This window comes from Erinaceus europaeus, chromosome 23 (assembly GCF_950295315.1).
Source record: "Erinaceus europaeus chromosome 23, mEriEur2.1, whole genome shotgun sequence".
NCBI classification, from domain to species: Eukaryota; Metazoa; Chordata; class Mammalia; order Eulipotyphla; family Erinaceidae; genus Erinaceus; species Erinaceus europaeus.
The window spans coordinates 8,149,135-8,173,382 of record NC_080184.1 but is presented as its reverse complement, the minus strand read 5'-3'; the positions used below and the strand labels follow the sequence as shown (position 1 = coordinate 8,173,382).

Sequence of the window (24,248 nt, the reverse complement as noted above, 5' to 3'; positions counted from 1 at the left end):
TGTACTCTCTGGGTTGGAGAGAATGCAACTGGAGCCAGCCTGGGCTGCTACTCACTCAGTGATGCGAGAGAGATGACTCAGGAACATACTTGTGGTGGTGAGACAATGCAATATCTTTATTGATCAGAGAGCCAAGACTTTCAAAGGGCAGACCCAGAAGTGGCAAGTCAGAAATGGAAATGGCTAGGAAACGGGTGGAAAAAGGCAAAAGGGGCTGGGAAAGTAGAAACTTCCTTAGCAATTGTTGTGAGGCTTTTAACTGGTAGGATTAATATTACCCTGCAGACAGGGAGGGTCTTGAGGATAGAAAGAAGATAGATCAAAGGAATGGAATGGGTTGGGATATTTCAGGCAAAACAATGATTATGTAGATAGGCCATAGTATCAGGAATCTCTGATGAACATAGATGCTAAAATATTGAACAAAATTCTAGCCAACTGGATACCTCAGTATATTAAAAAAGTTGTTTGTGACCAATTGGGGTTTATCCCAGGAATGGAAGTTTGGTTTAATATATGTAAATCAATTAACATCACCCACCATAGCAATAGAAGCAAGACCAAAAACTACAAGGTTATATAAATAGGTACAGAAAAAGCCTTTGACAAAATACAACATCCCTTTATGGTCAAAACACTACAAAAATGGGAATAGATGGAAAATTCCTGAAGATAGTGGAGTCTATATATAGCAAATCTACAGTTAATATCCTACACAATTGTGGAAAAACTGGAAGCATTCCCCCTCAGAGCAGGTACTATCACCATTACTGTTCAACATAGTGTTGGAAGTTCTTGCCATAGAAATTAGGCAAGTGCTGGGAATTAAAGGGATACAAACTGGAAGAAATCAAACTCTATTTGCAGATGATATGATACTATACATAGATAAACCTAAAGAATCCAATATGAAGCTCTTGGAAATTATTAGGAAATATAGTAAGGTGTCAGGCTACAAAATTAACATACAGAAGTCAGTAGCATTCCTTGATTCAAACACTAAGTTAGCAGAAGGAAAAATTCAGAGATCAACACCTTTTACTATAGCAACAAAAACAATAAAATATCTAGGAATAAACCTAACAAAAGAAGTGAAAGACTTGTATAGTGCAAATTATGAGTCATTCTTCAAGGAAATAGAAATAGACATAAAGATGTGGAAAGATATTCCATGTTCATAAGATGGAAGAATTAACATTATCAGAATGAATATACTGCCAAGAGCCCCATAAACATTTAGTGCAATCCCCATCAAAGTCCCACCCATTTTTTTTTATTGATTTAATAATGATTGAGAAGACCATGGTATAAGAGAGGTAGAATGCCTACATCTAGATTTTTGTACTCCATCCCCCCCAATAAAAGCTTCCATATATATATATATCTTTCCTAGTCTTTATCCCTCTGAGATCATGGACCCAAGATCATTTATTGGGTGCAGAAGGTGGAAGATCTGTCTTCTGTCATTGCTTCTCTGTTGGACATGGGCATTTGGCAGCTCAATTTATACTCCCAGCCTGTCCCTATCTTTCCCTGGTGGTACATGACTCAGGAGAAGTGGAATTCCCGGACACATTGGTGAGGTACTCTGCACAGGAAAATCAGGTTCGTGTGACAGTAAACTCGATGGCTGAAAAATAATTAAGACATAAAGCAGGACAAATTACTTAATAATCAGGAACCTAAAGGCAAGGCAAGAATATGGCAGATGAAATTTGGAGTCTCCATTTTGAGAAAAGCTAGTAGGTCTTTTTAAGGAATATTCCAGGGGTTCCATAACATTACTAATTTTTGCTTGAGCCCAACAGTTAACATGAAAGTGGACCAAAGGTATTATCTGGGGAGATGGTATCAGAGTTGGGAATAGGACTATAAAGCTGAATCAGAGAATAGTAGCTCCCAAATTTGGGGAAAGTATATAAATATCTTTAACTGTAACCCCCATCAATCTGATCTGGGGCCCATACTCATCACAAGAGCCTGTGTAACCTCTGTATCCCTATAGGTCTGAGCTCTCATTCTGCACTCATAGTTTGGAACATTCTAGGCTGCACTCATTGCAGGACAAGTCTTCCTCAAATGGCAGAGTATGTTGACCCAACCTCCCTTTAGAGAATAGGTCATCCCCTACCATTGTTTATCCACAATGAGACCAAGGTACTGTAGAGGACTACAATAGTGTCCTCTATGTTGTTCTTGATGGAGATGACCAGTGACAGTGGAGAGAGAGAGATCTGTTGGAGGTTCAAGCCCATCATGTCTATGTGGGAATCCCAGGATTTCTGATAGATGATGTTTGTGGTTGCTGGTCCTCAGCTCATGTGCTGAGTAGTAGAGATATATTTTCCTTCTACAGATTTGGAGGAAAAAGGAAATTGGAAAATCAAGATATAATTGCAGTATGGGAAAGAATCCTTCTGTTTCCATATGTCTATATTTATAATAAGGGAGAAATGAAAAAAAAAAGCTGTGGAAATGACTGCTTTAGTCAGCAGATCAAACACTATTTCTATACATTAAGCTCAGGATTCTGTCTTACAAAAGCATATGATGCTGATGATAGTATAATAGCTTTGCAGAATGACTTTGTTTTTACCCCAAGGACATATGATTGGTTGAGAAAATTGTGATATATATACAAAAGGGGAAATTACTGAGTATAAGAAATGATGAGATCCTTTCCTTTCCCATTTCTTGGGTGGAACTTGAAGGAACCATGCCAAGTGAGAAAATCCAGAAGAATTAACATTGGATGTTCCTACTTACACATGGTACTTAAGAAGCAAGGTAAGGCAAGGCAAACACAAGGTGATACTTGGAGTGAGTGGGGTGCATTGTACAAAGAAAATCACTCTGTATTATAGTGAGGTAGGAGCATTGATGTTGGGTGTTCAGATGGTGAAGAGTGATTAGGAATGGCATGAACACACATATTTACTAGGAGATAAGAATCTGTACCCATATGCCAACAACTATATTATCTACCACTGTTTCACCAATAAAATGGTATAAATTTGTTAAATTGCTTTTGGAGATAATATAGTTACTTGATTAGAAAATGACACATCTGTTGTAAACAGTTTGGGAAATAAGAGACATTTTAGATGAACTAGTATCAACTAATAATCCCATCATGGAAAAATTTCTTTATTTTACACCAGATCACTCTTCAGCTCTGGCTAATGGTGGGGCTGAGGCTTGAACCTGGGGCCTTTGGGTCCTCAAGCATGAAAGTCTTCTTTAAAATAATTAATTATTTATTTATTATTCCCTTTTGTTGCTCTTTTTGTTTTATTGTTGTAGTTATTATTGGTGCTATTGTTGTTGAATAGGACAGAGAGATATCAGGAGAGGAGGGGAAGAGATGGCAAAAGATAGACACCTACAGACCTGCTTCACCACTTGTGAAACAAGCCCCCTGCAGGTGAGGAGCCGGAGACTTGAACTGGGTTCCTTAAGCCAGTCCTTGCGCTTTGTGCCAGCAGTGCTTAATCCGCTGCACTACTGCCTGACTCCCAAGCATGAAAGTCTTTTTGCATGAGCATTATGCTATTCCCCCAGCCTAAAATAATGTATTCATTAAATTCCTTCATACTTGTTTTTATATTGTTGAACTTTATACTGTCTTTTAAATTTAGTACTGATATAGACATTTTATTTAAAACATTGTTTAAAAATTAGTTTATATAGTCACATAAATCCAAACCACATTAATATATTATTTAATGTTTAGTCAATTCAAAACATTTATTATATTTTAGTATCTTTGTGGGAAGGACTACAAACTTGGACAGATACTAGAACAATACCACGTTAATTGTTGTCAGGTATAAGAGTTGCAAAAAGACTCCTATACCTTAGGCTCTGAGGACTCGGACTCAGCACCACCAGTACTGAGTAGAATTCTGATAAAAACAAACAAACAAGCACGCAAAAATCACTCCCTGTGCTTCTAGGGGAAACAGAACTGCCTCTCCCTCCCCAGGGTTCAGTGTTCAGGTTGGCAAGTGTAGTCCCAAGCTCCTTGTGTGTCTAAGACAACCAGAGCAGCAGCCTCTCCTCCTCCCCAGGCTGTGAGTGTGTTTTTCTCTTTTTCAGTTACCTTTTTTTGTTACATAGAGACAGCCAGAAAACAAGAGGGTAAGAAGATATAGTGAGGGAGAGGGATAGACACTTGTAGCACTGCCTCATCACTTGCAAATATCTCCCCCTGAAGGTGGCAGCCAGGGTCTCAAACTTGGCTTCTTCTGCACTGTAACATGTGTGCCACCACCCAGCCCCACTTAATTGTTCCATTAGAGCTGCCAGTCTTTCTTCAATGTCTCCTATAGAGTATGCTCTACTTTATCAAATTCTACCATGTCATTTTCTGTATGGCTGTTAAAAGTTAGAACTTCTTGTTCCACATTTTTTTTCTACTCCTTTTTAGTTTTTCAAAGTTCCTTTGCATGTCTACACTTCTGCATCCATCAAGTTGGAGACCTTTTGCAGTTTGAGTTTCCAGCTTTCTTCAGAGGAAGAAAGAAGATGGTGACCATCCTGTGTTCTGGCAAGTATGAATCCTAACTCCCATGTATACATCCAGGGAAGGCGGAGCAGACTGTCCCTCCCCAGGGTTCACTGTGTTCAGGGTGGTGAGTGTGGCCTCCAACTCCCTGTGTCTAAAGGAACCCAAACAGCCTCTCCCTCACAATCTTCACTGTATGAGGGCAGAATAGTGCACTTACCAACTCTCTGTGCTTCTAGGGGAATTAGACAAGCCTCTCACCCACAGGCCTTCATTGGTGCTGGCATGTTATCATATACATGTAAATTTTCTCACTTTTAATAAAAATTATACCATTTCCTGATAGTTTTTATGTACAGCAAGTAAAAATGGCGTTAAACCAGTTTGAGAAACAGAATATCAGCATCTTTATACTGCATTTTAAAACATTCATGAGATCATCTAAACATAAACATATTCTAGAGAAGGTAAATACAATGTTCCTTCATAAAACAATAGAGACTATTGATATAAAGATGAGAACTCTACACTTCCAAGTTAAAAAAGGTCATCAATTGCAGTCTTGGAAGCTAAAACACCTGATGAAAACAAAAATATGCCTACGAGATAAACAAAAAACGAGACTGATGGAGCGTGACTATTATTCATCTATTTATTTGAAATAAGGTGCTAATAATAAAAATGCCTAATTGAAGTCAAAAGCATAAGTTTAAATAATAACAAAAGTACCACTGTTACTCATCCTCATATTTTAAAGAGGTATCTCTGGTTTTTTGTTTTCTTTTCATTTCTTTGATTATCTGTGGCTTTGAGCATTTTCTCAACTATCTTTTCACCTTTGGATTTCTTCTGAGTCACTTGTCTGTTTATTTTTGAGTTATTTATTGGGTTATCAACCCTCTCTGGTGTATGATACAAATATTTTCTTGTAGTCTGTGTGTGGGGGTGTCTGTTATGATGCTGATTCCCATTGCTCTGTATAAGCTTTTCAGTTAGATATACTCATGTTTAATTATTGTTTTTCTTGAAATTAAATGTGAATTTGAGATGCTGCAAAAAACTATATGGAGAAATTTTTCATGTTTTTCTCTAAATATCTGATGGTTTCTAGCCTGTTGATTAGCTCGTTCATTTCGAGTTAACTTCTTACAACTTTATTTAGATAGATAAATAAAATTTTTGAGGAAAAGAGGACACAGAGGAAGAGAGATGTTTGCATCACTGCTTGTGACTTGAGAATTAAAATTAAACAGAAATATACTTTTCCATAGGACAGATATAATTCATGAACAAATATAAAGGTTCACATATTATAGTACGTATTTTTAATCTACTGAATTACCTTCAATGGTTTTTTAAATTTTTTATATATAAAATGGAAGTCTTGAAAAGACCATAGGATAAGAGGGGTACAATTCCACACAATTCCCACCACCAGAACTCAGTATCCCATCCCCCTCCGTCTTGATAGCTTTCCTATACTTTATTCCTCTGGGAGTATGTACCCAGGACCATTATGGGGTGCAGAAGGTGGGAGGTCTGATTTACATTCAATGGTTTTCTCTCATGTAGAAGTTCTCTAGTAGTAAAATATTTCCACAAAATCTACACAGATACAGTCTTGTTTCTTTCTTTTTTATTAATTTTATTTTTATTTGATAGAGATAGCCAGAAATGGAGAGGAAGAGGGATAGAGAGAGAGAGAGAGACACCTACATCCCTACTTCACCACTCATAAAACTTTCCCCTAGCAGGTGGGAATCAGGGGCTTGAACCTGGATCCTTCCACCCTGTAATATGTACTCAACCAGGTGCACCACCACCCAGTCCCAAGGTCTTGTTTCTAGTGCTGGTGCATTCATATGTGTGGAAAAATGTCACTCTATTTAAATATTTAATCATTTTCACATTAATAGACTTTCAGTACCAAGTGGGATTTTCTATGTATTAGAATTGAAGACTAAGATAGTCCAGGAGGTTGTGCAGTAATATAGCTTTAGACTCTCAAGCAGGAGGTCCCAAGCTCAAACCCCAGCAGTACATGAAACAGAGTGAAGTCTGATTGTCTCTATCTCTCTTCCTATCATTCTACATGAATAAATACATGTTTAGAAAGATTAAAAAATAGAATTAAAGATAAAGAATTGAGATAAGTATTCATATTCCTTACAATCACATAGGTATGTGTTCACTAGTTTATTAAGGAAGTATCTCTCTTTTAAAATTTTTACTTAATTTTTTCTCTGCACTGAGAAGTATCATGTGGCTGAAGATTACCAAACTCACTGTTTAATTAACACTGTGCCTATTTTCATATGCTCTATTAGTAGTGGAGTAATAGAAAGGTTTTCTGAATTGTCTATATTCCTAGGGTTTCTCTCCATTGTGCATTATTTCATGTGATTAAAGATGACTTAACTGACTCAATATTCCACTGCATCATCTATATTCATAAGGTTTCTCTCCACTGTGAGTTCTTTTAAGTACCTGTTGAGTAGAGGAATCACCAAAGGCTTTACTACATTGTTTCCATTCCTAGAATTTCTCTCCATTGTGAATTCTTTCATGTCTCCGAAGATGACTTGACCTACTGAATGTTTTATTACATTGTTTACATTCATAGGGTTTCTCTCCACTGTGCGTTCTTTCATGTTTCTGAAGAGAACTGCACTGACTGAATGCTTTACTACATTGTTTACATTCATAGGGTTTCTCTCCACTGTGCGTTCTCTCATGTGTGTGAAGAGTACTGGATCTACTGAATGTTTTACTACATTGTTTACATTCATAGGGTTTCTCTCCACTGTGCGTTCTTTCGTGTCTCTGAAGAGAAGTGGAATAACTGAATCTTTTACCACATTGACTACATTCATAGGGTTTCTCTCCACTGTGTGTTTTTTCATGTTTATTAAGAGCACTGGAACAACTGAATCTTTTACCACACTGTTTACATTCATAGGGTTTCTCTCCACTGTGCATTCTTTCATGTCTTTGAAGAGAACCAGAAAAACTGAATCTTTTACCACATTGACTACATTCATAGGGTTTCTCTCCACTGTGTGTTCTTTCATGTTTATGAAGAGCACTGGAACAACTGAGTCTTTTACCACACTGTTTACATTCATAGGGATTCTCTCCACTGTGAGCTCTTTCATGTGTCTTAAGATCACTGGAAGTACTGAATGTTTTATTACACTGTTTACATTCATAGGGCTTCTCTCCACTGTGAGTTCTTTCATGTATCCGAAGAGAACTGGAACAACGGAATGTTTTCCTACATTGTTTGCATTCATAGGGTTTCTCGCCACTGTGAGTTCTTTCATGTATCCGAAGAGCACTGGAAGTACTGAATGGTTTCCTACATTGTTTACATTCATAGGGTTTCTCTCCACTGTGAGTTCTTTCATGTGTCCGAAGATGACCACATTGACTGAATGTTTTATTACATTGTTTACAATTATAGGGTTTCTCTCCACTGTGCGTTCTTTCATGTTTCTGTAAACAACCAGAAAAACTGAATCTTTTACCACATTGACTACACTGATATGGTTTCTCTCCACTGTGTGTTCTTTCATGTCTCTGAAGAGAACTGGAACAACTGAATCTGTTACCACACTGTTTACATTCATAGGGCTTCTCTCCTCTGTGAACACTTTCATGATACCTAAGATTACTGGATGTGTTGAATGTTTTACTACACTGTTTACACTCATAGGGTTTCTCTCCACTATGAGTTCTTTCATGTATCCGTAGATAACTGGATGTGCTGAATGTTTTACTACATTGTTTACATTCATAGGGTTTGTTTCCAGTGTGAGTTCTTTTATGTTTTTTAAGATGACTTGAATAAGTGAATGCTTTGTTATATACTTCACATTCTTGAGGTTTCCTGCCGTTTTGACTTCGTTCTTTGGCCTCAGAGATTTTCACTATTTTACTGTAAAACAGTGAGAATTTACTTAATGATATTCTTATAAAAAATGAAACTTTATTTTATTAGGAAAATGCAGATCATTATACATAAACAATCAATATTCTTAGACATTATCAATACATTTGGCTAAAAATGTTTATAATGGCAAAATAATAATAAAAAATTAAAATTAAAAAGGCTCTTATAGTTCAAAAGAAAACAAAGTGGGGGAGTCGGGCTGTAGCGCAGCGGGTTAAGCGCAGGTGGCATAAAGCACAAGGATCGGCATAAGGATCCCGGTTCGAACCCCAGCTCCCCACCTGCAGGGGAGTCGCTTCACAGGCGGTGAAGCAGGTCTGCAGGTGTCTATCTTTCTCTCCTCCTCTCTGTCTTCCCCTCCTCTCTCTATTTCTCTCTGTCCTATCCAACAATGACAACAACAATAATAACTACAACAATAAAACAACAAGGGCAACAAAAGAGAATAAATAAATTAATTAAATTAAAAAAAAAAAGAAAACAAAGTGGGCACAAGCAGGTTAAGTGCACATGTCATGAAGTGAAGGGACCAGATTAAGGATCCCAGTTTGAGCCCCCAGATCCATACCTGCATGGGGACCCGTCACAGGAAGTGAAGCAGGTCTGCAGGTGTCTATCTTTCTCTTCCACTCTCTGTCTTCCCCTCCTCTCTCCATCTCTCTCTATCCTATCCAACAACAATAACAATACTACTAGCAACAATAATGATAAAAGCAACGATAAACAACAAAGGCAACAAAATGGGCAAAATTCACGGAGCAGGCACCATGCTCCAGCAATAACCCTTGAGGCAAATAAAAAGAAAAAGAAAAAGAAAAAAACAAAACAAACTTGAAAGAATAAGCTGTTAAATACTAAATAATTTGTATAACACATAAGTGAGTTAAACCACAACCAATAATATACTTATAGCAATATTGTATTTATTAATTGAAGTACTTTTAGGTTTTAAAGATTTTATTTATTTATGAGAAAAGTAAGACGAGAGAGAAAGAACCACTCATCACTTTGGCACATGTGCTGCTGTGGATTGAATTCAGAACCTCATGCTTGAGAAGCCAAAGCCCTATCAGTGCACCACCCGCCAGACCACTGAAGTACTTCTTGTTAATGGCAAGTTTTATCTTTGTGTTAAAACTTTTTATTGCAATCACTGATTTTTCTATAAAAACTCTCTCTAAATATTATAAAAAATAGATATTCATACAAGGGAGATATGCTTAATGTTCCAAGTGTACTACTTTGTAAACACTGAGTTTCTCTGCCCTATTTCTAATCCATTACTTTCTTATATGTGAGAGAGATTTTTTTCATGAAGTGGAGAAAAATGATAATCCAGAACACCATTTTCTTACATATGCTGCCAGTGATTTAAATGAGAACATCAGGCATATACATCACATCCATCATTATTTGAGTTACTTGCCAACTATTCCATAAGCTATTCATGGCATCATTTTTATGAAACAGTTTCAGAATTATCTATTTATATCAGTGATTATAAATCCTCTTTACTTTAAAAAGATTGTATTAGAGCAGGAGCCAAGCAATAGCTCAAATACTAGAGAGCACACACTTAGGAACACATAAGGGTCCACTCACATAGGGAAATCATGAAGGTAACAAATCACAGAGAAGTTCACAGTAGCTTTCTGGCTAGGACAGTGTATTTAATTATGAATGAGATTCAAACCTTTTACTTCCTTGGTGGCTATACTGCTTTTTGATGGAATGGTCCCCTTGTAACTGTCCTAAAAATACAAGAGATATTAAAAAGGATACAAATATATTGGATTTTTGATCCCTCATGAGTCACAATCACAATCATGTCCCTTTCACTTAACAATGTCTCCACATACATTGGTGAAAAAGGTGGGAAAAGTATGTCTTTTCTTTGAGAAATGAATGAACATCATAATTACCTATTGAGAGAATGTTTCTAAAGTTTTCCAACATCACATCTCTGTAGAGTTTCTTCTCTGAAGAATTTAATAGTGCCCACTCCTCTTGAGTGAATATCACTGTTACATCTTCATAGGTCACTGAGCACTAAAACATACAGTGTATTTATTTATATGAGAAAACACTTCATACTGACAGCAGACTAGACATCCAAGATCTACTTTATGAATTCAGTGATTGTCTCATCACCAAGCATACCAAATACCCCACTCTCATAGTCTAGAATGTGATACAGTAATTGGTACAGTGATTACAGCTTTGTGCTGTCATCAGGTTCTGAACCTAGTCCCTGGAATCACATATGACAGAGTGATGTTACTATGAAGTGCACTTGGAAGGGAGGATAAACAGGTCCAAGCATAACTAAGTCAGGTTTGGGAGAGCAGTCAGTGAGCAACTTAATTTCTTTACTTTTTTATATTTTCATAAATGATGCTTTAGAGCTCCATGTTATAATTTTAGGTAGAAAAAGAGAAAGAAAAAAGATGCCCCAGCACTGAGGCTCAGTGTGGTAGAGGCCTGTTTTAATGAGGACTGTGCACATGGCAAAGAAGCAGATAATTTGAGTGAGCTATTTTGCTGACCATGGACCATAGTTTTTAATATTATATTTATATATTAATAAAAGAGGTATCATGGGGAGACAGAACACTACTAAGCTCTGGTTCATATTACTTTTGGAGACAGGATTTAGGACTATAGACCATCATGCATTAAAGTCTTTTGAGCAATAATTATGTTGTCTTCCCAAATATACTTTCTTCTTCAATGCAGTCATTTACATCCTACATGGATGAGTGAGGAATGAGTAAAACTTAATAAAGCATAGTGACACACGAGGGAGATGGCAAACCATATATTTCTTTCCAAATGGAGGGAAAGAGAGGCAGGAAGAAATATAGAGACCAAACAAGTAGAAGAGGTACTACAGTATCACTCAATCACTTGGGAAATTATTTGCCTATGCATGGCACAACCAAATGGTGGCTGGGAAACTTTACCTCAGGTCTTCATTCATTGTAAAATATGTCCTGTGAATTAAGCTATCTCCTAATCCTCTTCTTCTTCTAGCGTTTGCCCTTCTTCCATAGCAAGTTAATGGCTTTGAAAGTGACTGGGATCCATGTGGATTCAGTCAGCTAGGAAGGATCGTCAGTTTCCCCAATGAATGGGTACTCACGGGATGCACCACGGGAAGGTCGATCCAATGCATCCTAATCCTCTTATATCTAGGAGTAGTAGCACAAACAAGCTTTTTATATGAGTAAATCTGAAACTACTCAGTTTGTAGATCACTGGATTTGAGTGACTGAGATTCTTTTTTTTTTTTTCTATGCCCAACATGTACCAAAATGGGGTTATGGGTTCTATCTCAATCTTTATTTCTCTCACCCTATGTCTATGTCATGTGAAATTGTCATTAATATGTGGTAAATGAAATTAATCTTTATTTTGTTTAAATGAGAATGACTGGGGACAGTGAGCACAAACATCAGACTTTCAGGCTTAAAGCCCCAAAAGCTACAAGCTAAATTCCAGTCATCTCCTAATTGTAGAGCTGAAGTGATTCTGGTCTCACTTTCTTTCTTAAAGTACATAAATCTTTAATTAAAAGAAAAAAAAACTTTTAAAAATTAATTAAACTTGAGCTTAGTTTGTGGCTTGAAAAAATGGAAGACACCCATGTTCAGCAGGGAAGCAATTACAGAAGCCAGACTTTACACCTTTTTCACCCCATAATGATCCTGGGTCCATCCTCCCAGAGGGATAAAGCATAGGGAAGCTATCAAGGGAGGGGATTGAATAGTGAGTTCTGGGGGTGGGAATTGTGTGGAAATGTACCCCTCTTCTACTATAGTTTTATCAATATTTCCATTTTATAAATAAAAATTTAAAAAAGGGGAAGGCACATGATTCTGCCACTACAGGACAACTTCCAAATAAGTGCACATACTTATTGTCTAGAATTTGACCCAAAAATAACAGCATCTATTTGTGAGAACAAAAAAATACCTGCTCCTTAAAATTAAATAAATAAAATTCAATAAAAGGAGAGCACCATTTGTCAGGTAATTCTTGGATTTTCTCATAGATATGATGGGCCAAGACCTCTAATATCTCTCCACCATTACGGGTCACTACTATCAAGTTTGGAAACTACTCTCTGCCTTAATCCAGTTTTCTAGTTCTATTCTCAACTCTGATGCCACCTTCCCAAACAATATTTTAGTCCATCTTCATGTTACTGTCGAGCTCAAGCAAAAAATTACTCAAATCATGGAACCCTAGAAACATACCTAAAGTAGACTACATAGCTTCATTATACTTTAAAATTCCTATTCGAACCTGCCGGATTCTTACTTTCTGGTTCCTGTTTATTAAACACTTTGATCTGCTTTATGTCTTACTGCCTCTCAGTCACCAGGCTGCATATGCTATGATTCCATCTTGAATACTCTGGATAGATGACTTCATCAGTGTGCCCTAGAACTACAGCTCTCCTGTGCCCAACCTTTTAGGGAAAGATAAAACATGCTGGGGGTATATCAAAATTGCCAATGATCATGTCCAGCAGAGAAAAAAAATGCAAAAATCAGAACTCCTACCTTCTGCACCACATACACAGTTTTTGTCCATACTCCCAGAGGGGGGGAAATGTTAAGGAAATATGACTAGATGACTCTGGAACCCAATTCTATCAGGACAATGAGAGAAAAGAGGAAAAAAGGAATGACACTCAGAAGTAGTTATTGGTATAGGTGATACTTAGAAAGGAAGAGAAGGGCAATAGTCAAAGTTATATATACATATATATATAACATAGTAAAAGTTATATATATATATATATATATATTTGCAGAAAGAATAGTCAACCTATATCACTACAGTTACCAGTGGAGGAATTGGGGACAAAAACTCTGGTGGCGAGAAAACCATGGTATTTTATAGCCTGGATACTTTATAATTTTAATATTAGTATTAAATCACTAATAAAAATTAATTAATTAATTAATTAATTAAAAGGAGAGGGCCAAAGAGAGATTACACCACTTTGAGTCTGTGCCTTGACATGGATAAGACTCAGGTTCCACACCTGGAAGCATAAGGTACCATAGAAAGGGGGAGCTATCGAGCTATGGTATCTCTGAATAAACAAGTAGCCCAGGAAAGGTGAAATTACATTTGTGAAAGGTAGACCTTGGGGGGAAAAATGTTGATAAATGAAGGAATAGAATAGAACAAGTCTTGGTCCTGGAAGTGGCACACTGAATGGGACACTGGATTCTCAAGCATGAGGTCCTGAGTTCAATACCCAGTGGTGCATGTGCCGTTGTGATGTCTGGTTCTTTCTCTCTCGCTTGTCTTTCTAATATATAAATAAATTCTTTTTTAAAAAAATGGAACAAGTCTCCCTAACATTTTTTGCACATCACTTTCAATTTTTCAAATCCATGAATACTGATACCAAACTGCATTAATTTCTTGGGTCAGGGTGGTGAATCTGACATAGCAACAGAATCGTTTCTCAATAGAAATAATGGATTAACAGCTTTAATTCAAGCCGTGAAAAGAAAGCATTTTCCATTGATGCATGCCACAATTACATAAGAATTTTTCTCTACCATCAGGGTTATTGCTGGGAATTGGTACCAGCACTACAAGTCTATGGCTCTACGTAGAGATATTCTTTCTTTTGTTTGTCTATTTGTAATTGAATAGGGCTGAGATAAATTGAGAGTGAATGGGGCAGATAGAGAGGAAGACAGACTCCTGAAGACCTACTTGGCTGCTTTTTAAGCACCACCCCCCTCCATCTAGGTGGAGAGCAGAACTTGAAACTGGGTTCTTTCTCAGGGTAACTTATATGCCTAACTGGGAGGACCCATCAAGATCAGAATTTTCATAGTATATAGAGTGCTTGGGTAGAAAGGAATAAAAGCCTTTGGGTATAAGTAGGTATGTTCTGATGAACTTCATTTCTCTTACTGGAATAATTTTACTTATTTTCTACAGAGCATAAGAGAAAGAAAAGGGAAAGAAACCAGAGTACCACTAATGAAGTTTCCCTCTTCATATCTCTGTATGGTGTGAGGGATTGAAACTCAATATCTGGGCATGAAACTCAAAAAAAAAAACTTTAACAGGATCTTCATGGTGGCACACAAAGTAGAAAGCACACATTCCAGGTTCAATGGAGGAACAGTACTGCGGTGTTTCTTCTTCACTTTGTCTCCCTCCCTCCTCTCTTGTTCTCATATCTGCCTAATATCTGTATCTATATATCATGGCAGCAAAGACTGGTGACAAAATAAGTTGTTAAGAGAAATATTCAGGCAAATCAGAAGCAGTAAAATGAACATTCATAACATAAAATGCATGTATAAATTAAAATACAACTTACTCAGAAGGAAAAAGAATCAGATCTGGCATATGTCATTTACCTGAGAAAGTGTCATTTCTCCCTCTTTCTCTCAATTTCTTTTCAGGCCAGAAAACTAGAAGAAGCAGTATCTTCAGACTGTGATTTAAATCCAGAAGCCAGGCCTCTTGGCTTGACAGCAAGCACTACACCTACAGAGGATGTAAAACTGGGAATTGGTAAACAAAGTCAGAACACCTAGGGATTACTGGAAAACAGTTTTTATATCTGGCACACCAGTTCCAGAATTAGTTAATACCAAAAGCTCCTGGACCCTGATGTGCTGTAAGATTTCCCTTTTATACATAAAGAAAAGTTGAGCAAAAATGTTTCACACTTATGCATACAAGCACTAAGAGATGGGCAGAGGTTACAAAGGCTGCCAATGCCTTTTTAAATGCATATGGTGCAAAGTGCAAGAACTGGCTTTAGAATCCCAGTTAACTTAGGAAATGATGAATTGTCACATTGAATATTTAGACTTTTACCTTAAACACTCAGTTACTTTAACGAATTAATTTTACCTCTCCTGGTAAGAATGTAGCTTCAAAGTTACACTTTAACTGTTAAGTTAATGTTTACCAACCTTGAAACACACATATTAAACATGTAGTTTATAACACACAGGAGGATAAAAACTTTTGTAACTAAGACATATCATTTCAAATGTGAATTTAGATCTACTGTCATAGTTGAACCATCTTTACTCATACAGTTTAAGACTAAACATTTCAGATTTATACCAAGACTTAAAAAAGAAATCAAAAAGAGGAAAAAATGATTCTTGGACTGTTTCTGGACATCTCCAGAAACCATGGCAGCATCCAGCCATTTTATATAAAGTCAATTAAATTTCAGAGTACTCTGAGCACAATGGGTCATACAAAAAATTTTGGTCACTCAACTCACTCAATTTTTTTTTTCAACTCACTCACTCACAAAACACAACTGGTCAGTCACAGCATAAGATATTGGGGGGGAGGAAGAGTTCTGTGAATCAGATTTTTTAGATTCTGCCATATTGTATTATGGATCCTGGGGTGCATCTTGAAGGCAGTCCTCTTGTACCCAGTCCTCTTGCAGTATTTCTTGTTCCTCAGGGATATCAGCGCCATCATGTGGGTACTGCCGGACATGGCGGGCAGGAACCCAAACAGGTTTGGAGTAATTTTGTGGAAAAATGAATGCAAAACCCCTCCCTATAGTCAACAGGGGGTCAGGTCCTTTCCAAATTTTATCAAGTGGGTCTTCCCATTTGACTTTAATAGCTGGGAGGGTGGGTGGTGTTTGCCAATGAAGAATAATAGGAGGTTGGTCCAAGTTTTTGTAAATATTAAAGAGATTTAATGTAGTTAAGGCTTTTGCCAGCTGGATATTGGGGGGGTACATTTCCCCTTTTTCTTTATTTAATTGAGCCTTAAGAGTTTGATGGGCCCTCTTGACAATGCCTTGTCTCTGTGGATTATACGGAATGCCTGTAGTATGAGTAATGTTCCAGAGGGAACAAAAATCTTTAAATTGTTTGCTGGTAAAAGCAGTCCCATTGTCAGTTTTTTGTTGAAGAGGTACCCCCATCACAGCATAACAAGAGAGAATATGGCTTATAAGCTTTTTTGAGTTTTCTCCTGTCTGAGCTGTAGCCCACATAAACTTAGAGAAGGTATCAATTGAGACAAACACATATTTTTGTTTGCCAAAGTTGGGTATGTGGGTGACATCAATTTGCCAAAGAGCATTGGCTTTTAAGCCTCGGGGGTTAACCCCAAGAGTTTGAATAGCAGATGTTTTGATTAGACCTGCACAAGAGAAGCATGTAGCAAGAATGCGTTTCAGCTGTGCCAGAGGAATATCAGGAAATCGAGTTCGAAGTCCTTTAAGATTAACATGGGTTAGGGAATGAAAGTCAGCAGGATTAGAGACAGAGGATAGGATAATTCCCGTGGAGGCAAGGCGGTCAGCTGCAGCATTCCCTTCAGACAGGGGACCAGGAAGAGGGCTGTGGGAACATAGGTGCTGAACATACAGTGGCTGGGTTTGAGAACAGAGCATAGAGGCTATTTGAATTAAGAGAGGAGAAAGTGGCTTGTCATCAATTCTCACGTAACAAAATAGATGAACTCCAGAAAACAGTACAAGGGAGAAAGAATAGAGTCAATGAGGCTGAAGACAGAATTAGCAAGATCAAGGACAAATTAGAGACAACTAAAAAAGAAGCAAAAGATCTCAAAAAGAGATTAAGAGATACTGAAAACAACAACAGTGTCCTATGGGATGACTTCAAAAGAAACAATTTATACATTATTGGTTTACCAGAGGCAGAAAGAGAGGGAGAGGAAGAAAGCATTCTTCAGTCCATAATAGCTGAAAACTTCTCTAGACAACATCAAATACATAAAGATTCAAGAAGCCCAGAGGGTCCCAAACAGAATTAACCCAGACTTAAAGACACCAAGACACATCATATTTAGAATGGAAAGGAATAAGGATAAAGAAAGGATCCTGAAGGTTGCAAGAGAAACACAAAAAGTCACCTACAGAGGAAAACCCATAAGATCATCAGCAGACTTCTCCACACACACACTACAGATCAGAAGAGAATGGCAAGTTATCTATGAAGTGCTCAATGAGAAAGACCTTCAACCAAGAATACTGCATCCTGCTAGACTGTCATTCAGACTAAATGGAGGCATAAAAACCTTCTCAGACAAACAACAGTTGAAGGAATCAACTATCACCAAGCCTGCCCTGAAAGAAGTTCTGAAAGGTCTCCTATAAATAGTCAGACCACAATAAATAGGCCATATATCAGAACACTCTAAAACTCTACAAGAATGGCACTAAAATATCTTCAATCTTTGATATAAATAAATGTCAGTGGCCTTAATTCACCTATTAAAAAGCATAGAGTAGGAAGATGGATCAGAAAACACAACCCAACAATATGCTGTCTACAGGAAACCCACATAACTCAACTCAACAAGACAAATACACTTAAAGTGAAAGGATGGAAAACTATCATACAAGACAATGGCGCACAAAAAAGGACAGGAACAGCTATTCTCATATCTGACATAATGACTTTAAAGTAGATAAGATTAAAAAATATAGGAATGAACACTACTTAATGTTCAGAGGATCAGTCAATCAAGAGGACTTAACAATTATTAACATCTATGCACCCAATGAGAAGCCATCTAAACACATCAAACGTCTACTGAAAGAGCTACAGCAATATATTAATATCAACACAGTCATAGTAGGGGACTTCAACACCCCACTCTCTCAACTTGACAGATCATCCAGACAGAAAATCAATAAAGACATAAGGGAGCCAAATGAAGAGATATATATACTAGAACTATTATAGGACATTTTCAGAGTCATTCATCCCAAGAAACTGGAATACAAATTTTACTCAAGTCTACATGGGTCATTCTCAGGAACAGACCATATGTTAGGACACAAAGACAGCATCAGCAAATTCAAGAGCATTGAAATCATCCCAAGCATCTTCTCAGACCACAGTGGAATCAAACTAACACTTAACAATCAACAAAAGATTAGTAATAGTCCCAAAATATGGAAGCTCAACAGTACACTACTTAACAACTGCTGGGTCAAAAGAGGAAATAAAGGAAGAAAGCAAAATGTTTTGAGAGTTCAATGAAAATGAAGACACAAGCTATCAAAATATTTGGGACACAGCTAAGGGAGGACTGAGAGGGAAGTTCATAGCCATACAAGCACACATTAGGAAACAAGAAAAGGCACAAATAAACAGCCTGATTGCACATCTTAAAGACCTCGAAGAAGAACAAAGGAACCCTAAAGCAACCAGAAGAACAGAAATCACTAAAGCTAGGGTAGAAATAAATAAAATTGAAAATAAGAAAACCATACAAAAGCTCAACGAAAGTTAATGTTGCTTCTTTGAAAGAGTGAACAAAATCGAAGAACCTTTAGCCAGACTCACAAAACAAAAAAGGCAGAAGACCCAAATAAATTGGATACTAAATGAAAGAGGAGATACCACAACAGACACCGCAGAAATTCAATTCATCATGAGAGGCTTCTATGAATAACTATATGCAATCAAACTAGAGAACCTGGAAGAAATGGAAGATTTCCAAGATATCTATAAACTTCCAAAACTAAATAAAGAGGAACTAGATAATATGAACAGGCTAATGAAATTGAAACAGTTATCAAAAACCTTGCCCAAAATAAAAGTCCTGGGCCAGATGGTTTTACAAATGAACTCTACAAAGCCTTCAAAGAAGAACTAATACCTCTACTTTTAAAAGTCTTCCAGAAGATTAGACACTGTAATACTCCCTTCTAGTTTGTATGAAGCCAATATCGCTTTGATACCAAAAGCAGACAGGGACACAACCAAAAAAGAAAACTACAGACCAATATCTCTGATGAACATAGATGCGAAAATATTGAACAAAATTCTAGCCAACTGGATACATCAGTATATTAAAAAGACTGTTCATCATGACCAAGTGGGGTTTATCCCAGGCATGCAAGGTTGGTTTAATATACATAAATCAATCAATGTGATCCACCACATCAACAAAAGCAAGACCAAAAACCACATGGTCATATCAATAGATGCAGAAAAAGCCTTTGACAAAATATAACATCCCTTTATGATTAAAACACAACAAAAAATGGGAATAGATGGAAGAATCCTGAAAACAGTGGAGTCTGTATATAACAAACCTACAGCCAACATCATACTCAATGGTGAAAAACTGGAAGCATTTCTACTCAGATCAGGTACTAGACAGGGCTGCTCACTATCACCATTACTATTCAACATATTGTTGGAAGTTCTTGCCATAGCAATCAGGCAGGAGCAAGGAATTCAAGGGATACAGAACGAGAAGAAGGGATATTGGACGAGAAGAAGTGAAACTCTCCCTATTTGCAGATAACATGATACTATACATAGAAAAACCTAAGGAATCCAGCAAGAAACTTTTGGATACCATCAGGCAATATAGTAAGGTGTCAGGCTACAAAATTAACATTCAAAAGTCAGTAGCATTTCTCTATGCAAACACTAAGTTCAAAGAAATTGAAATCCCGAAATCAATTCCTTTTACTATAGCAACAAAAACAACAAAATATCTAGGAGTAAACCTAACCAAAGAAGTGAAAGACTTGCATACTAAAAATTATGAGTCACTACTCAAGGAAATTGAAAAAGACACAAAGAAGTGGAAAGATATTCCATGTTCATGGGTTGGAAGAATTAATATCATCAAAATGAATATACTACCCAGAGCCATCTACAAATTTAATGCTATCCCCATCAAGATCCCAACCACATTTTTTAGAAGAATAGAACAAATGCTACAAATGTTTATCTGGAACTAGAAAAGACCTAGAACTCCCAAAACAATCTTGAGAAGAAGGAACAGAACCGGAGGCATCACACTCCCAAATTTCAAGTTGTATTATATGGCCATTGTCATCAAAACTGCTTGGTACTGGAACATGAACAGATATACTGACCACCGGAATAGAATTAAGAGCCCAGAAGTAAGCCCCCACACCTATGGACATATAATCTTTGACAAAGGTGCCCAGCCTATTAAATGGGAAAGCAGAATCTCTTAAACAAATGGTGTTGGAAAAAATGGGGTGAAACATGCAGAAGAATGAAAATGAACCACTCTATTTCACCAAGTACAAAAGTAAATTCCACATGGATCAAAGACATGAATGTTAGACCACAAAGTATCAGATACTTAGAGGAAAATATTGGCAAAACTCTTTTCCGCATAAATTTTAAAGATATCTTCAATGAAACAAATCCAGTTATAAACACTAAGACAAGCATAAACCTATGGGACTACATCAAGTTAAAAAGCTTCTGCACAGCTAAAGAAACTACTACCCAAACCAAGAGACCCCTCACAGAATGGGAGAAGATCTTTACATGCCAAGAGGCTAATAACCAGAATATATAAAGAACTTGCAAATCTCAACAAGAAAAAAAATAACCCCATCCAAAAATGGAGGGAGGACATGGACAGAATATTCACCACAGAAGAGATCCAAAAGGCCGAGAAACACATGAAAAAATGTTCCAAGTCTCTGATTATCAGAGAAATGCAAATAAAGACAACAATGAGTTACCACTTCACTCCTGTGAGAATGTCATACATCAGAAAAGGTAACATCAGCAAATGCTGGAGAGGTTGTGAGGTCAAAGGAACCTTCCTGCACTGCTGGTGGGAATGTCAGTTGGTCCAACCTCTGTGGAGAACAGTCTGGAGAACGCTCGGAAGGCTAGAAATGGATCTAACCTATGATCCTGCAATTCGTCTCCTGGGGATATATCCTAAAGAACCAACACACCCATCCAAAAAGATCTGTGTACACATATGTTCTTGGCAGCACAATTTTTAATACCCAAAACCTGGAAGCAACCCAGGTGTCCAACAACAGATGAGTGGCTGAGCAAATTGTGGTATATATATATTACTCAGCTATAGAAAATTGCGACTTCACCATTTTCAGCCGATCTTGGATGGACCTTGAAAAATTCATGTCAAGTGAAATAAGTCAGAAACAGAAGGATGAGTATGGGATGATCTCACTCTCAGGCAGAAGTTGAAAAACAAGATCAGCAAAGAAAACACAAGTAGAACCTGAACTGGAATTGGCATATTGCACCAAGGCAAAAGACTCTGGGGTGGGTGGATGGGGAGAATACAGATCCAAGAAGGATGACAGAGGACCCACTGTATTATTATATGGAAAACTGGGAAATGTTACGCATGTACAAACTATTGTATTTACTGTTGAATGTAAAAAATTAATTCTCCAATAAAGAAAATATAAAAAAAAGAAAGAAAAATCATAGCCATCTAGGTAATGTGACACATTGAATTCATACTTTTCTCAGCATCTTTGGCAAAATGAGTGCATTAAAATACCATATTTTCTTTGAGTTAGATGTGAATTTATTGCTTTCATCTTGTCATACTTCTTTCAAAAGGCCATTTAATAATGAATCCTGATTTTGTATGCCAAAATGAGACAAGATCACTGTAAGCGAAAATATATGTCTTTCTTCATTTAAATTATGTTTTTCATGATTCCAAGGCTTTTATTAGTGATTTAATATTGATTTACAAAATTATGAGGTAATAGGTGTATAATTTCACACCATTCCCACAACCAGAGTTCTGTGTCCCCCTTCCCTTCACTGGAAACCGCAGTAGTTCTCTCAAGTTCACAGATATGGGGTGACTATTATTTGTACAATTATATTATATTTTTATATTTTTGCCCATTTTTTTCCCTATGGTCTTGCCTTCTCTTCCTAAGTCAAAGCTACATCTATTGCTATTTCTGAACGTCCTTTTTTTTATCCTCTTCTCTCTCCAGGTCCTAATGGAATTGGAGTTTAGAGCTTTCTGGTCATCTCCCCCCCCCCCCAACATTTCTCCTCCCTCTAGAAGTATGGACCAAAAAGTTTCAAGTACTAACAAAATTTTCTTTTAAGTTTTGTATACAATGGCTTAAAATAAAACATTTTATGATGAAGCATGATTTTCTGTGTCTAAAAGCAGGACCACTGTAAGTAAAAACATATGTTTGTCTTCATTTGTATAGAATGGTAATTCAAAATATTAAAAGTGAGCACAATAAAATCAGAAAATTAATTAACATTATTATCCTACTGTACTAAAACTAAATTTTTGGTGTTGATGTAGTTTATAGATGTTGAATTATAGTGTTGTACACATGAAAGAATGTGTTTTAAATTAAGGTAATTCAATAAAAACATCTAAATAATCTTTTTTAAAAAAGCATTTATTTATTCATTCCCTTTTGTTGTCCTAGTTGTTTTTATATTGTTGTAGTTGCTGTTGTTATTGATGTCCTCATTGTTAGGTAGGACAGAGAGAAATGGAGAGAGGAGGGGAAGACAGAGAGGGGGAGAGAGAGATAGACACCTGCAGAACTGTTTCACCAGCTGTGAATTGACTCCCCTGCAGGTGGGGAGCTGGGGGTTCGAACCCAGATCCTTACACCAGTCCTTGCACTTCGCGCCACGTGTCCTTAACCTGCTGCCCTACTGCCGGACTCCCTCTAAATAAACTTCTATGCTCACATCAATCATTCTAACTTTTCAACATTAATTATTATTATTATTTTTGCCTCCAGGGTTATTGCTGGGGCTCAGTGCCTGCACTATGAATCCACTGCTCCTGGAGGCCATCTTCCCCCCCTTTTGTTGCCCTTGTTGTAGCCTTGTTGTGGTTATTGTTGTTGATGTTGCTCATTGTTGAATAGGACAGAGAGAAATGGAGAGAGGAAGACCGAGATGGGGAGAGAAAGACACCTGAAGACCTACTTCACTGCCTGTGAAGTGATTCCCCTGTAGGTGGGGAATTGGGGGCTCGATCAACACTAATTCTTTTAAATTCTTTTTTTAAAAAAGATTTTATTTATTTATGAGAAAGATAGAAGGAGATAGAAAGAACCAGACATCACTCTGGCACACATGCTGCCGGGGATCGAACTTGGGACCTCATGCTTGAGAGTCCAAAGCTTTAACACTGCACCACCTCTTGGAGCACTCTTTTAAATTCTTATTCTTGAATATTTTCTCATGTAGAATTTATGCTCGTGGTCCAGGAGGTGACACAGGGATTGGACTCTCAAGCATGAGGTCCTGAGTTCAATCCCTGACAGCACATGTACCAGAGTGATGTCTGGTTCTTTCTCTCCTATCTTTCTCATTAATAAATAAATAAAATTTTTTTTAAAGAAAAAGAATTTATGCTCATATTCTTGCCCCCTCTCCTCACACACAGAATACAATCAAAATGTTTCCAAGTATAATGAAACTCAGAACATTCATACCGCTTTTTAGGTCACATAGAGGCCATCTGACTCTTTATGTAAAGATGAGTTTCCATCACTCTTTGCACAGCTACTATGGACAAATTCCTGAAATATGGAGAGATCTGATTATTACATGATAGTCCCTGAATCCAGGTGGAAATATTTAAGTGAGCAGACAAAAGGTGAGCAATTCCATTCAAAGATGGAGGAACTGATGCTGGTGACAGATTTCTGTGTTGTGGTCTGGGAGGTGGGGCAGTGGATAAGGCATTGGACTCTCAAAGCATGAGGTCCTGGGTTCAATCCCTGGCAGCACATGGACCAAAGTGATGTCTGGTTCTTTTTTTTTTTTCTCTCTCTCTCTTCCTATCTTTCTCATGAATAAAGAAATAAAATCTTTAAAAAAAAGATTTCTGTACATTTTTGACAATAGTTTTATCTAATTTTGAAGAAAATATAAAATCTTATAAAAATGACAGTGGTATTTGTAATCAGAACTAAATAGAATGAATCATTTTAGGAAAACACAG

At 37.1% G+C, this 24,248-nt stretch overlaps 1 protein-coding gene across 1 annotated transcript in view; it reads right to left on the bottom strand.

Annotated features, from left to right (window-relative positions):
* Nucleotides 1-6,828: 6,828 nt before the first annotated feature.
* LOC103123868 (zinc finger protein 14-like) overlaps nucleotides 6,829-24,248 on the bottom strand; it is a 116,194-nt gene continuing 98,774 nt past the window's right edge. Inside the window, exons 4-6 of the mRNA XM_060182144.1 lie at nucleotides 10,382-10,508; nucleotides 10,153-10,210; nucleotides 6,829-8,444 (exon numbers count right to left, since the gene is read on the bottom strand). Of these exons, the coding sequence (XP_060038127.1) occupies nucleotides 7,043-8,444; nucleotides 10,153-10,210; nucleotides 10,382-10,508 (1,587 nt within the window). The 3' untranslated portion in view covers nucleotides 6,829-7,042. The remainder of the gene's footprint in view (nucleotides 8,445-10,152; nucleotides 10,211-10,381; nucleotides 10,509-24,248) is intronic.